Source organism: Cricetulus griseus, chromosome 7 (genome assembly GCF_003668045.3).
Source record: "Cricetulus griseus strain 17A/GY chromosome 7, alternate assembly CriGri-PICRH-1.0, whole genome shotgun sequence".
NCBI classification, from domain to species: domain Eukaryota; kingdom Metazoa; phylum Chordata; class Mammalia; order Rodentia; family Cricetidae; genus Cricetulus; species Cricetulus griseus.
The window spans coordinates 23,051,753-23,065,844 of NC_048600.1; the positions used below are offsets into that span (position 1 = coordinate 23,051,753).

A 14,092-nucleotide genomic window follows, 5' to 3' on the forward strand; every position below is an offset into this window, starting at 1 on the left:
TTGGTGATCAGATCTGAAGGTAAGCTATCTTCGGTGGGATTTCATTCCCTAAGACCAGTAACGTTGATTCTATTACTGGAAGGTGAAGAAAATAATGTAGATGGCTCATTTTAGACTGGTATGACTGAGTGGAGGTATTGCACTTTCAAAGCATTCTGTGCTCTTGGTGCCATAGGAAGAGATCAGTGAGCACTGTAAAGTGTTTCTGGTCGCTGCTGACATGAGAAGGGGGCTACTGTGCTTTGGTAATAGAGTGAAACATTTCATTACTGTTAGGGCTCTTGGTCTCTCTTTCACTGTGGGTCTCTGAGCAGAATTATTATTACTGCTTTAATACCCATTCCATTCAACAAAGACCCATCAAAGTGTCTTGCAATTTTCTAGAGTACATTGGACATTGAGCATGCCTGGCCCAGGGCCCTGTCCGTACTAGTCATTGTGGTAAGGACTTTTGGGTTTCATATATCCTCTGTAGAAAATACAAATATCAGCTTGTAATATGTTTTTCTGAAATTCTTTTGAAAACATTTTGTGTAGCTTAAGGAACCGTGTCTGCTTTGATTTGAAAAGTTATAATAGCTGCCGAGATGTATTTTTTCTCCTTCTCGATTCATTGCACTAATTTGTTGTTCAGTTGGCAGAATGGGCATCATCATCATCTCCATCCAAAATGTTATCTTACTTCTCATCCCAGCAGTTTGCAATAAAATATTCTTGACATGAAAGGGAATAAAATAGTCTATTTGGTGACAAATGGATGATACCATGGCTTTTGCCCTAATTCCAATACTTAAAGGTCTGAGTATAAATATGCTCACAATATGTCTTAGGCACTTGGTTTATTAGTCTAGTTTATTATGTGTTGGTTAAAAGCTGTACTTTCAATAGAGCATCTGATCAGCTATTTAATATTGGGGGACCTCATCTCTGGCTAATTCGTTCCAGCAATATCTGGTGGCATGATGTTCTCGATTGGTAAGCATTGCTACTCTTTCCCAATCCCCTCAGCCCTACTGCCACCACAGAACCCCCACAGTGCTTTCTGGTTCCTTTTCACTTGAAGACTAATCTCTTTACCCTCGTAATATCCCAATGTTTACTGAGTGTTTCTTGTGTGGAACATGTTTCACAACCTCAGAGCATTTGGTCCTTTCTCTAGAGTAGTGATCCCACAATCGATAGTCTGATATACAAGAAAAAGTGTTTTACTGAATTGCGTAAGCAGGGCAATTCAAGTGATTTCCCCCTTCTTCTTTTTAAAGTTTTGTCTTTATTCTTAATTGAGTATGCTTCGATGTTTCACTTGGGTCTCTGACTGTTAGAGCTAATGGGGACTCTGCTGATAGTGTTTAAATCCCTCCACTGTTTGTTTTCTGTGACCATTGATTTATAGCAAATTATTCTCCATATTAATATGTGCTTACTTCCATTTGCCTTTAAATGGATTCTTTTAAAATATGCTATTATCGTGTGTGTGTGTGTGTGTGTGTGTGTGTGTGTGTGTGTGTGTGTGTGTGTACACATACACACATGTGTGGAGAACACAGGACAGGTGTCTGGAGTCGGTTCTCTCCTAGCTTTACATGGGTTCTGGGGATTGGTGACAGCATCTATTTAGATTGAAATTAAAAATAATAAGTAAGGTTAAAGTTAACTTTCTTAGAATCAGTTGCCTTATTTCCAGTGGTTCATGTATGCTCATGGAGCTTGGGAACTGCTGCACTAGGATGACACAGACAGACCATTTCCATAGTGAAAAACAGGGGAGAGATTGCTAGTGTGTGTGGGCAGAAGACTCTGGGTTGAAATGACACATCCAGTACAGGATCTTGATTCTGTAGACATGTGAGTGAATGCATACTCCTGTCATCCTTTAACTCATCACTATAGTTTTGTTTTTCTTTGGAATTTCCCTTTTAAATAGTTAAAGGATGAAAAAAAAAAAACAAAAAACAAAACAAAACAAAACCAGGAGAGCAGTGTGCTGGTTTTCCCTCATATATAGTATACTCTGTGTCATGTACCACTTAGAATAGTGTGAACAGGAACTCTCATGGAAGCATTTTTATGTATTTCTAGTCATATGCCTCATGCAAATGGTAGTCTGTATTTTAAAGGCGATATATCTGTTTTAAATTTTAGTTGGAATGGTGACTCCTTGAGGATCATTCCTTGGGCTGAGCAGAAACATCGAGCTGAAGATTGGTGTGAAGAACTGGAATGCAGGTCAGTATGAACTAGCATAAGTCATTTTTGTTCTTTGTGGCATGGGCTTATTAGATGGCCCATGGAGTCCTACTTTGTGGTATTCCCTTAGTCAGAGTACTTTAGAGGAGTTTTTAAAAAAACACTGTTGACTTGGGATATAGAAAAAAAAATTAACAAGAAAGTACCAAATGTTGAAATGTTTAAGCAATGATCTTTATTACAGCTCTTCACTTTAACATATTGGCTTTCAGTCTACCAAATGAGCAAATATGTTTTCACAGTTATAGTCATGATGTATATTCAGTTTTATCCTTGGTTGAGTTTTAGTTCTTATTTTTCTAAGACTGTACTTAGGGAAGCTCAGAATATGGAGATGGTGTGTATAGTGAGGTGTGGGAGGACAGTCAGTAGGAGGCACCCTTGAATCCCTGCAGTTTCCACCTATTAGAAACAGAAAAGGATCCTTCACTTGTCCTTTCCCTCCAGGAACAAGAGCTTTATCCTTTAGGCCTGTAGACTGCTTGTTGAGTTACCAAACCTCCACATTCCTTCCTGGCTGTCAGGCAGGGCATCTGGAGGAGGGATAGTGAAGTAATGCTTTGAAGATTCAGGCTTTTAGAAAATTTACACATTTTCATCCCCCTTCATGTCTCAGAGGCAGAGTATTCCTCATGTAGAAGTTTGTAGAACTCTTTCCTGGAAAATGAAGTAGCCTCAGAAAAGGGGTGATTAGATCCCGAGGTATGGTCCTCAAAGGTTTGGGCACTACCCTGACACAGTGGAGCTAACAAATGAATAGGTTCTGTAACATGCATAGAGCTTTCTGGACATCTGAGGATAGATTCTGCTGGATAGAACAAAGAGAGGAGGAAAATACACAGATAATGGAATAACAATGAAAAGGAGACATCATGCAAGGAGAAGAAAATTTCAAAAATTGTAATTAATGTCATCCAGAAGATAAGTTACTATTGTTTGTACAATTTAGATAATACAAATATATAAGTAAAAAACCATAGTCACCATGCTCCAATGGATAATACCACCCCATGTTCATACAGATGGCTGTTGTTAACTTGTTGGGTCACAAACAAAATAAAAAGGCATGAATGTGGGCAAGGACTTGTACGGTGGGACTGACAGGGGCAGTCACTAAGGAGAGTGACCCGAATGCATTAGAGATACATAAGAAGTTGTCAAAGAAAAAGAACAAAATCTTAAAACAGCCTATTTTAAGTACTATAGATCTGTATAAAATAGGAGCAGAGACTAAGAGAATTTACTTAGGGGCATTCACAAAAGAATAGTATACAAAAATTAGATAGTCTACTCAAGCTAGAATTAGGCATTTCCTTAGAAGTTTGAGTAAATATGCAGAGTTGGAGTAGGATATCAAATGCTTAATAAAACAAGTCTACTATTCAAGTTACAGGCACTAAAAAGATGACATAGATGATAGAGGAGAAAAATTTAAGAATAATTCAAGCCAATAGTTAGAATTTGAAGGCTTCGAGTTTTCTGATTGAAATGGTCTTTCAACTACTTCTCCCCAAGGTTGAAGAATATGTTCATTTAAAGAGAATGAGCCCATTTCATGAAAGGAAATTTCAAAGTCATAGTGACCTGGAATGTAGATGTGATGGTGTGTGTGTGTGTGTGTGTGTGTGTGTGTGTGCGCGCTCTCCTAACCCCTGCCCACAGACACCCCATCCCTGTAAGCTGCTCTTTCCTCATCCCTGCTGCCATTTTCTGCAGTATTCCAGACAGTTCTAATTGTTCTTGCTGTGCTTTGCAGAATGGTGGTGGAGCCTAGCCTCCAGGATGACAGTGAGTTCCTGTATGCCGAGCAGCCTGAGCTACTGCAGTACAGGATGCCCCAGCTCACGGTGGAGAAGGTGATGGACTGGTACCAGAGTAGAGCGGAGGAGATAGAGCACCATGCCGGGCAGGTGAGGGGACAGGGCACGGTTGCTCAGCGGTGTTGGTGGTGCTGGGTCCTTAGGACCACATGGCAGCCAGGCCAGAAATCTTAGGTGTAATTCATAGGACTAACAGGAACAGTCCTTAGTGCTTCTGTTCATTTGCCTTTTGCCTGGAAGTCTTTGTAACTTCTGGATTCTTACTAAGCAAATGCATGCAAGACAAGTTGTTCAAAGTTGCCCTTTAAAATGGGAACTGCAAACTATGGTACATACTCTTCCTGATTTTCTCTGTATTTTAATAGACATATTACCACTGTAATTTAACAGACTGTATCAAAAGAAAGAAATGTTTGATTAGTCCCTGTTGTGGTGCAGAGTCACAGGTGATTGTGATTGTGACTTTCAGGAACTCTGTTCCCATGTGCCTTCTGTTTTCCTTATGCCTGACCTCACAGCTCTGCATTTTTATTGCTTGTGGTTTTCTGTAGTGGTCTCTGTCTGTTGCAAAGAGAAGTGATGAGGGTGAGGACAACACTTACCTGTGGGTTGAAGGACAAATAATTGTTAGGGATTGTGCTGGTTTAGTAAAGTGGCAGTTATAGGTTCTCTTCCGAGATTGATCACTCACGAATTCTGAGTAGTTGGCTAGATTTCCAGTACTAAATATGATATCCCTCTTGTTGAGCAGCTCTTGATTCATCCAAAGTATGTGTGCCACTCAGAGTTACTGTGCCATGCTGGTCATTGTGGTTCATGGGCATTAGAGCTAGATAGGACTGTTGCTTGCTTCCCTCCTTTAGAAGCTTGCATGGCTCCTTCTGCTGCTATGAAAGCTAATTCTGGGGGAGGCAGCTTTCAGGTGAGTTCCATATCAGGGGCCTCTGGGACCTGTGTCTGAAGTACATGGTGCCACCAGCAATGCAGACTTCCTCCCTTCCTTCGTGGGGCAGGAATTTTAGCAGCTATGTGGACACTGGTTTCTGCCCAGTTTTCCTGTGAATCTGAAGCTGCTCCATTAGAAGAGATGCTACTAATGGTGAGATATCATGAATTCCCCCTAGGAGACTAGAGTTGTTGATAATGCAAAGGGGCTTGGGATACTTTATATTTAGTTGGATTATGTTCTGTCATGTCTTTCACTGTTTAAAAAACACTCATAATGACTTATTTTTTGGCTTCCTGTGAGACATTGACATTTCATGTCTTCTGCGATACAATCAAAGTGATACCTGACATGGATTTTATTTTTCACTTTTAGAGGTTTAATTGATGTGGGACTTCTTTTTCCTTAGTGCCTATAAATGCCTCCAGCAAAACTTGTTTGTGGTGTAGGAAATGCTTATGGTGGTGAATTTTCCCCCTTGAAGGCTTCAGCATGTGGAACTTTCCTGTTAAGTTTTCATTGATGTCTGCTTTCTTTTCAAGTTTTGGTAACTTGACTTTAAACCTGCATATTGTAGTAAACATTGGGGAAGTTGGCAAACACAAATGGCAGATGTGCTGTCTTCCAACTGTTCCTCATGCAGTTTTTGTGTGCACGCATCAGGTTTTCTGAAAATTCTTCTGAGATTGTTTTTAATTGTTCTGCAGAGAGAAGTGTACTTTCAGATGTGACTTGTTCGCTTAAGGTCATCATCAAGTGACTCCAGGTCCTGCTTTTGTTGAGCTTTGCTCCCTCACACTCTTTCCCTTTGATTTGTTTGTAGCAGTCTTTCCATGTAACTCACTCCTTACCTCTGTCTTCCTCAGCTGTCTGATAGTCCAGAGGTTTTGGGGCTGTGGGTGCTCTTTCTTGTTGACAGTTTTTCCTGTGCTTTCCATGGGTGTTTTCTCTTTCATTCTCTGTTCTTCCTCTTACCCCTTCGTTTTCCTCACCACTCTCAGAAAATGATTTCCGCTTTGTGTCTCATCTGGGCATTGAGGACTTCCTTCTATCAGGACCTTCTGGCTTTTCCCAGAGGAAGAGGACTCTGTCCTTGAGTTCACAGTCATCCCTTTCTTCCCCTGTGCTCTGCATTCTGCACCTGCACTCCTGTGTGTATTCACTAGGTCTGCTGATTTTCAGTCTCCACACTCACCTTTGGGACAGGAAACTCAAATTCTTTCACTTGTATATATGCAAAATGTGAAAAACACAGCTCCTTCCCAGCTTCTGCTGTGTTTGTTTCCCTTCTAGCTAGCCCAGAGTTAGGCCTTCTGCTTTTGGAGTTGGTCCTCGTCATCTCTCCAGTTCAGCTGTGCCTGCTACTGTCTGGAAGTTTTGGCCAGGGAAGCCAAAACTATCTCTTATCCTAACTTAACGTCTTTTCTGGTGGTACTACTTTCTTTTCTTTGCAGAAATCGTTTCATCTTGGATTTCTGTGTGCCCAGCTCAGGTTTTCCTTGTTTTTGTCATAGCCATTCATTTTACCTTGCTCCTGTGGTTCTGGTTTGTTTACTTGCCCCTTATCACTATTCCCCAGGGTGCTGCTGTTGACACTAATCTTGTCTGCACATGTGGCCCATTCAGATCTTCTTCTCAAATCATGCCCCATGATTTATGTTCCCAAGTGTCCACTCTAGCTACAACATTTTTTTCACATAGATTTTGGTTTCTTTCAGTTGAACCTTCCTTTCATTTGGTCGTCTTGCACTGAGATACTGTGAGGGCTGCACAGGCTCCTCAGCAGCACACATGCAGGACAAAAGTCACTAACTTCTCTTGAATGTTTGTGTGTCCTCAGCATCCTCATCGTCTTACCTGTAGGAGAAGACAGACCATCCTACTTCTTAACCCATTCTTCATCTGGTCTACCCAAATTCTGTCTTCTAATGATCTGTTGTGTTCGTTCCCTTGTATGCTTGTAGTTACACTGTGCAGCACATGAGGACTGTCCATCAAACATTTCCTCAGTATGAACAAGTGAGTGCATTAAGGAAGGGAGTGAGCCCTGTGTTTCTGGCAGGACTCCTCATCACCAAGAGCTACAGTTCTCCTGAATGTTCCCTCTGCTTCCAATCCGTTTTAGATTCATCATTCACATTAATTCATCCTTCAGTCAATATTGAGTGTTCCTGTCAGAGTGTAAATGTTTATGACATGTTCTGTGGAACTCTGTCCTTTGGATACGGCATGGTCAGTGCCACCCAGAAACAAGAGCAGTTATGATTGTCTACATGAGTCCCTCATAGGGTGGGCCCAGAGATGGCACTCCAGGCCCAGTGCTTCCCCGAGGACACATAAGCAAGAAACAGTTCCTAGAAGAGGAGGAGACTCGTGGCTATAGTCACTCTAAGTGACCCATTTTCCTTAAAAAGAGTCCTCAGTTCAAATAATTGGTACACTAAGCTTGGCATGGCCAAATTTTTTCCTGCTCTGTCATCAGTGCCGTGTCTAGGATGAATGGATGCTTATAATATTTCTCTCGGGAGAGTCACATGCCTTAGTGTTAACTCTTGGTCAGGTGTCAGTCACTGTATTCCCAGTCTCTAATGGCAGACACCTCATCTTGTGTTTCTGACTCCTAGGTTGGTGTTAGTTCCTCCTAGACCCTCTGTGTATTTTAGAATAGTAATGCGAAAGGAACACTAGTGTAGGATACAACTGATGGTTTCCCATCAACCGGAGGATGCTTGTTTATAATTGTGATGAGGGAATAGAAGATAAATGTCAGTGTACTGTGCAAGTAAAGGAAATGTTGTTCTTTGTTTTAGCTAAGAAATAAATATTTATTGGGTGGGTGCAGCTGGCTTGGCATGGAGCAGGGAAGCCTGTGGAGCAAAACCTCATTTATGAAGCATAGTGCTGTAGTGAGACTGTATTTCATTTGGCTTTGTCACTGCTATTTATGCCACATTTCCCTCTGCTTTTGTTATTCTAATGTAAGAATTAAGACAGCCATTTCCCTTCATATCTGTGTCCTCAGTATATCTTTCTGATTGATACATTTCAAACAATTTGATGCTGATATGCTTGATAAAGAACTCCAGTCTTTTGTAGTAAGACACATTCTGACTATGAAATTTTATAGAAATAGTTAACGTGCTCATTTACATTGGAGGTTTCCACTTTGGCTTATTCAGGAGTTTACTGTCATTTTTCAATTTTAGGTTGACTGTTCCTTGTCACTTATACGTCTTGGAGTGGAGCGCTGTATTCCTGGCTTGCTGGCTCTCTGTGATGATTTGGTGACTCTAGAAACACTGGTTTATGAAGCTGGCTGTGACTTCACCCTCACTCTGAAAGACCTGCAGCAGAAGAAAGACTTTGAAAAACTCAGATTGCTGATGGAGCATGTAGGTGCCTCTGATCCTTCTGAGCATCCCTGGGCCTATGTTCCTTGTGTGGCACAAGGCAAATAGGAAATGTAAGAGCCTAGGAAGGAATATGTATGGGCATATTACAGCAGGAATACACACCTGTGGTTTAGTTTATACCTTGCCTTTCCTTTATCTTCTGTTCCCTTTCTTTCCCTCTTTTCTGTCTCTGTGTGTATATCCCCTCATTTCCATCTCCCTTCTCTCAATAATTTCTTTACTTTAGCAGCCATCAGTGAGATTTGGTTGTGTTATATAAGACCCTTCTTAAGAGTGGTATGTTTATGCTGCTTGTGGTGGTATATGCCTTTAATCCCAGCATTTGGGAGGCAGAGACAGGGGTATCTCTATGAGTCTGAGGCCAGACTGATCTACATAGCGTTCTAGCCTGGGCTGTGTAGAAAGTGTGTCCTCAAAAACATATAAACAAACAAGCAAAGAAACAAAAATACTGAAAAGCATTGTATGTTTTTGTCCTGGGGAGATTATGAGAAATGATGGTGTACTTTCAGAGAGGATGGGCAAAAGGACCCATGCCATACAGAGAAACAATGAGAAAGAAAAAAGAGGATGGGGGAGATGAGGCTTTCACTAGTGGGACTCTATTCCCAAGTGGCTCCTTTCTAGGGCATGCCTGCTCATCTCTCTCAGTGTCTCTGTGCTTTCTTCCTTTAACTCTGACTAGGTCCCAGAAGTCTCCCTCTTACCTCCTTTCACGTGTTCTTTTTGTTCTTCCTCTGGGTTGAATCTCTCTCTGCTATCAGGACCTCATGGCTGAGCAGTAGCCTTAGTGTAGATGTTTTCCAGAGCTGGGCCTAGGCCCGTTGGACCCTAGACCAGTTCCAGTCTGCATAGATGGGATGCACAGGTATAGCCACTGTGTCCTCTCAAACCCCATGGGAAGGTGCACATTCTCCTGCTAGTGGCTAGGCCCGCAGTTGGTGGGGAATCTGCACTGCTCTGGAAAGTGTGGGGCTTCCATGCTTAGCACTAGGCTGATTTGTCTAATATAGTGCTGTTTTAATTATGCTTGCTTGCTGTGGTTAATTATACTTACAGTGTTCTGAGGACACTTATGTGACCAGTGCTTACCAGTGGATGGTTCCCTTCCTCCACCGCTGTGAGAAACGGTCTCCGGGTGCAGCCAATGAGCTACTGAAAGAATATCTAGTAACTCTAGCTAAAGGAGACTTGAAATTTCCCTTGAAGATATTTCAGCATTCCAAACCTGATGTGAGTAGCAACTCTAATTTCTTTATAGTCTTTTCATTTTTTTCCCCCTAAGTCTGTAGTATTAGGTTTAGGCATAAATTTTTTATAATCAGCCGTATAGAGGAAGTCCTTTATGTAGAAAAAAGTTGTCATTTTATTCTTTAAAAATGTTTCAATATTGTTGATGTACATTTTCCCCAAAGTTTACACAGTTATGGCTATTTTTGACTCATTCATTCCATATTTCTTTTATGTTGGAAACTGTCAGTACTATGATCTATAGTTACAGATGTTGAACTCAAACTATGAAGACATTTCACTAGCGTTAACTAACTCATTCTGTTTCTTTAGGAAGGGTAGGAAGTAGAAGGAGATTTGTGCTGTTAAATGTTCATGCTATTGCCTAGCTCTTCTAATCCTGCACCCATATTCTTTCCCAGTGTATTTATGATGCCACCAATTAGTGGAAGTGTCTTCTCTCAAGGCCACTCAAGTAGTTTATGAAGGTCTTTAGGTTTTCATAAGAACATCCTCTTTCATCCCATGATTCTTATAGCTGCAGAAGACTGCCTGTTTAAGTTTGCTCCTGTGTTGTGTGGGGTCATTGGAGGGAAAGCCATTTTATTAGGTGCAAATACTTTTGTGTTGTGAAAATCTCTTAATTTTGTGGTAGATAAAATTGCTATTTCAGGCAATGCAATGGCTCCCATGTCATTGGAGTGGTACTTTAAGCCAGGCGACACAGTCCCTGGAACACTGTCATGAGACCAGAATTTGAGCCAAAGGTGCTTCAGGCTTCTTCCAGATGTTCTTATTGAGCCTGCTTCTTCATACCGGCCTCAGTTAGCTCTGTGAACCTCACTAAGATAAACAGTCATGGCATCGAGTAACTCAAACAGGAAGCAAAATATTGCTCTATCATAGGCATATATGGGTTTATACAATGGATGCCTATCTGAGATGCCTCTGCTCATTGGTTATTTAAAGTTTTTCATCTTCTAATAATCAGTTTCCACTTAGTGACTGGTTTTACATTTGAGGTGAGCACTTTTGGGCGCTGATGGCAGCAGAATACCGCATGCGATGCAGGATGGATTGACAATGAATGTTTTATGAGGAATGAAGAATTGACCTTAAATTCTTTCTGCAATCATGTTTGTGATAGGTCTTCCATATGGGAGCTTGTAAATCCTTTGTATATAGTCAGCTTTTGTTGTTTTTACCTGGAAATTTACCATGTGCTTTTGAATAAAACATGTAGCCATTTGCCTTTCTTGAAATATGTGAATACTAGACAGGTATTTCTCAGTGTTACCTTCCTGCAGCACAGATTTTACCATGCCATTAATTCATGGAAGTGTTCCCAGTGGCTTGTGGTTGTGGACTGGTTAGCTTTGGGTCCTCCAGAGTGACTTGGATGAGACTTTGCTTCCAGTCTGACTCTTCATCTTTATTCTCTCCATGAGCACATGAGGCCATTCAAAGGGAACTTAACTCTTTACCTCTCCAGGGCCCCTTTTTGGCTTTCTGTGTTAGTGGGCTAATTCCTTTGTTTACAAATGATTGCCTCCCTCCTTATTTATTTGATAAGTAACTGTCTATTTTGTGCTCCCACTCCTTTAGGTAGCCTCTGACATCCATGATTTCTCTGCGCCTTGACGAAACTCTGTTCCTGTCTCTATTATGTCTTTTCTTATTCACTACCATGTAAAATTTTTGTTTTTAATTTCTATGTAGTCAGATTCATCGGCCAAATACCTTTGTGTTTTAATCATGTTGAAAATCGACATTTCCCACTTAAAGTTTCCAGTAGAATTTTGTTTTCTTTGAGTACTTGCATGGAAAGAGGCCTGAAGTGGCCATCTCTGTACTTAAGAGCTGGAGTGTGCTCTGTGGTTGTGCCACTCACTGCATTGCAGTTAGTCACTCAGTAGGATGGTAGCACAGTACATGGGCTCAAACGTTTGTAACGTTGCTTCAGGAATTTCATATATTTTGTAATTGAAACAAACAGAATTTGGCTTTGGGGTTAGAATGTTGTTTTTAATGTTACTGTGTTTTTAAGTCACTGTGTTATTTGTTACTTGCATCTCCTTTATTTGGAATGGGTCATGAATTGAAGAATCTGATTTTAGCAGATGGAGCTTCTGGGTTACAAATGATCTTTTCTAGCTGATTCTGTAATTAAAGTGTGATTTCATTTAGAATTATTAAATACCTCAAAAGTCTGCAAGCTACAGAAAAATCAAGAGTTGTTTCTTTGGCTGATTAATGGCCCTGTTTAATATTCTATTGACAGTGGTGCTTGGATATGGGGAACCAACACTGAGTACAATATGCTTTATTTTCTCTAGCTACAGCAAAAAATTATCCCTGACCAGGACCAGCTGATGGCAGTAGCACTGGAGTGCATCTATAACTGTGAACGGAGTGACCAGCTCTCTCTCTGCTATGACATCCTAGAATGCCTTCCACAAAGGGGATGTGGGTAAGAAGCCAAGGAGGCCAATCTCTCTGAGTCTTCTTATTCCAGTGTTTAAGACAAAGGCACCCCTTTTCTAAGTGTTCACCAACAGAAAACTTTGAGACTATGAGAAAACAAAAGTCTGGGGCCTAGTAGCTCAGAGGTGGAGTGCATGCTCAGTTTTCATGTGGTCCTGAGTCTACCCCACCTCTGAAAGGCATAACGGTGAGCCATATAGAGAAGAAATTAACTGTCTGTCACCTTGGTGTCTGGAGAGAGCCTTTGTTCTTTTGTTAATAAATGGGTGTTTCACTATAATTGTAATTTCTACAATTCTCCCATTAACCATGACACACTGAAAAGCAAGAAACACCAGCAGTGTAGCAAGAATACTCTAAAAGTCTACAGCAGTGATTTCTTTGTTCTTATAGTGTTCTTTAAGTCTATCTGTCTATCTATCTATCTATCTATATCTTATATACCAACTGTATTTATTTTGTGAAGTCTTTCTTCTTCATTCATATTTAGTAGTTCTTACCTGGGATGTCCGTTTGCAGTTTTGTTTCTAAGGATTCCATGTGATGCTTACAAGCATCCTTGTCTGTGTGCCTATGGTACTTGAGCCAAGGTCCTCAGCTGCTGTCTTCTGATTCTTCTGTAAAGTTAAATGTTTAGACAGGAAGCTTTCCTTGCTATATATTTCTTCTGTCCTTCTATTTTCTATCTCTCATCTCATGTCAGGGAAATTGTTTACTTTTGACTACATGGACAATAGTAATCACCATGTTTTCAATCCACCCTAAAACACTAGTTTCCATAGACTTGGATATAGGGAAAGGAAGAATGGAAAATGAGTTTTTGCTTAGTAGCAGTGTATCATCCCAGAATCTGTCCCTTTCATATTCAGGCTTCAAAGGTGATGTTTGTCTTCACAGAGTAACAGATTGACTGCCAGCACATTTACCCAGCTATTACAGGAGCACCCCTAACAGTAGCCCTCCTTGTGTGGTGAACCAAGACACATTGGATGCCACAATGTCCCTTAGGAAAAGGAGTCTTGTTCTGTTTGACCCAAATCCCATGAGTTCTTTGGACTGACCTTGTGGCTTATAGCTAGTGCAGTCTGCTATGCACAGACTGTCACACCGTTTATGAGACAACTGGCCCTTTCACTGTGAAAGTTGTTGTCATTTTAGAAAGACTTGGTTAGAGAGGCCCCATTGTGTTATAAAAGAGCCCATGGGAATATAATATAATATATATATATATATATATATATATATATATATATATATTCTACCCCTAATTTGCAAGTATAAGGTAATATAAGAAAATAGTTGAAATAAAGCATTTTAAGACAATAAACAGCTTTTTGGTGCCCAGTTTTATTTACAAAGTAAATGCTTTCTTTCCTTTTTATTTTTGGATGGGATGTTTTTGACATAGGATTTTATGTACCACAGGCTAGCCTCTGACTCCTTTTATGGGTAATTCTGGCCTTGAACTTAATCACTACAATCCAAGTGCCAAGGTTATCAACTGCCTTGCTTAAAAAACAAATACTTTCACAGTAATTTTCTTTGTCTTCTCTTTGATTGCCTTCTGTGCTGGCTAGTTTTGGTCGCCTTGAAAACAGGGAATCCAAATTGAGAAACTGTCTCCATTAGATTGGCCAGTGGGTATGGATGTCTGTGGGGCATTCTTGATTGCTGATTGATATGGGCGGGCCCAGCCCACTCTGGATGCTGTCATCCCTAGGCTGGTGGGTCTGGGTGTGTAAGAAAGACAGCTAGGGAGTAAGCTAGTGGAAGCAAGCCAGTAAGCAGATCCTGTGTGGTTTCTCTTAATTCTCACCTCCAGGTTCTGGCCTTGAGCTCCTGCACTGGCCTCTCTTGATCATCAACTGTAACCTTTAAACCAAATAACCGCTTACCCCCACCCCCAATTGCTTTGTTTGTTGTGTTACCATAGTAGCAGAAAGCAAACCAGG

At 40.8% G+C, this 14,092-nt stretch overlaps 1 protein-coding gene across 8 annotated transcripts in view; it reads left to right on the plus strand.

Moving 5' to 3' along the window:
• Nbas (NBAS subunit of NRZ tethering complex) overlaps positions 1-14,092 on the plus strand; it is a 275,006-nt gene that overhangs the window by 85,519 nt on the left and 175,395 nt on the right. For all 8 annotated transcript variants that reach the window (XR_003486979.2, XR_004770656.1, XM_027424647.2 and 5 more), the window contains 5 exons: positions 2,143-2,226; positions 4,004-4,157; positions 8,220-8,405; positions 9,486-9,659; positions 11,993-12,126. Coding sequence is in view for 6 of the 8 variants with exons in the window: in XM_027424647.2 (XP_027280448.1) it covers positions 2,143-2,226; positions 4,004-4,157; positions 8,220-8,405; positions 9,486-9,659; positions 11,993-12,126 (732 nt within the window). In the remaining 2 variants the exon portion in view is untranslated. The remainder of the gene's footprint in view (positions 1-2,142; positions 2,227-4,003; positions 4,158-8,219; positions 8,406-9,485; positions 9,660-11,992; positions 12,127-14,092) is intronic.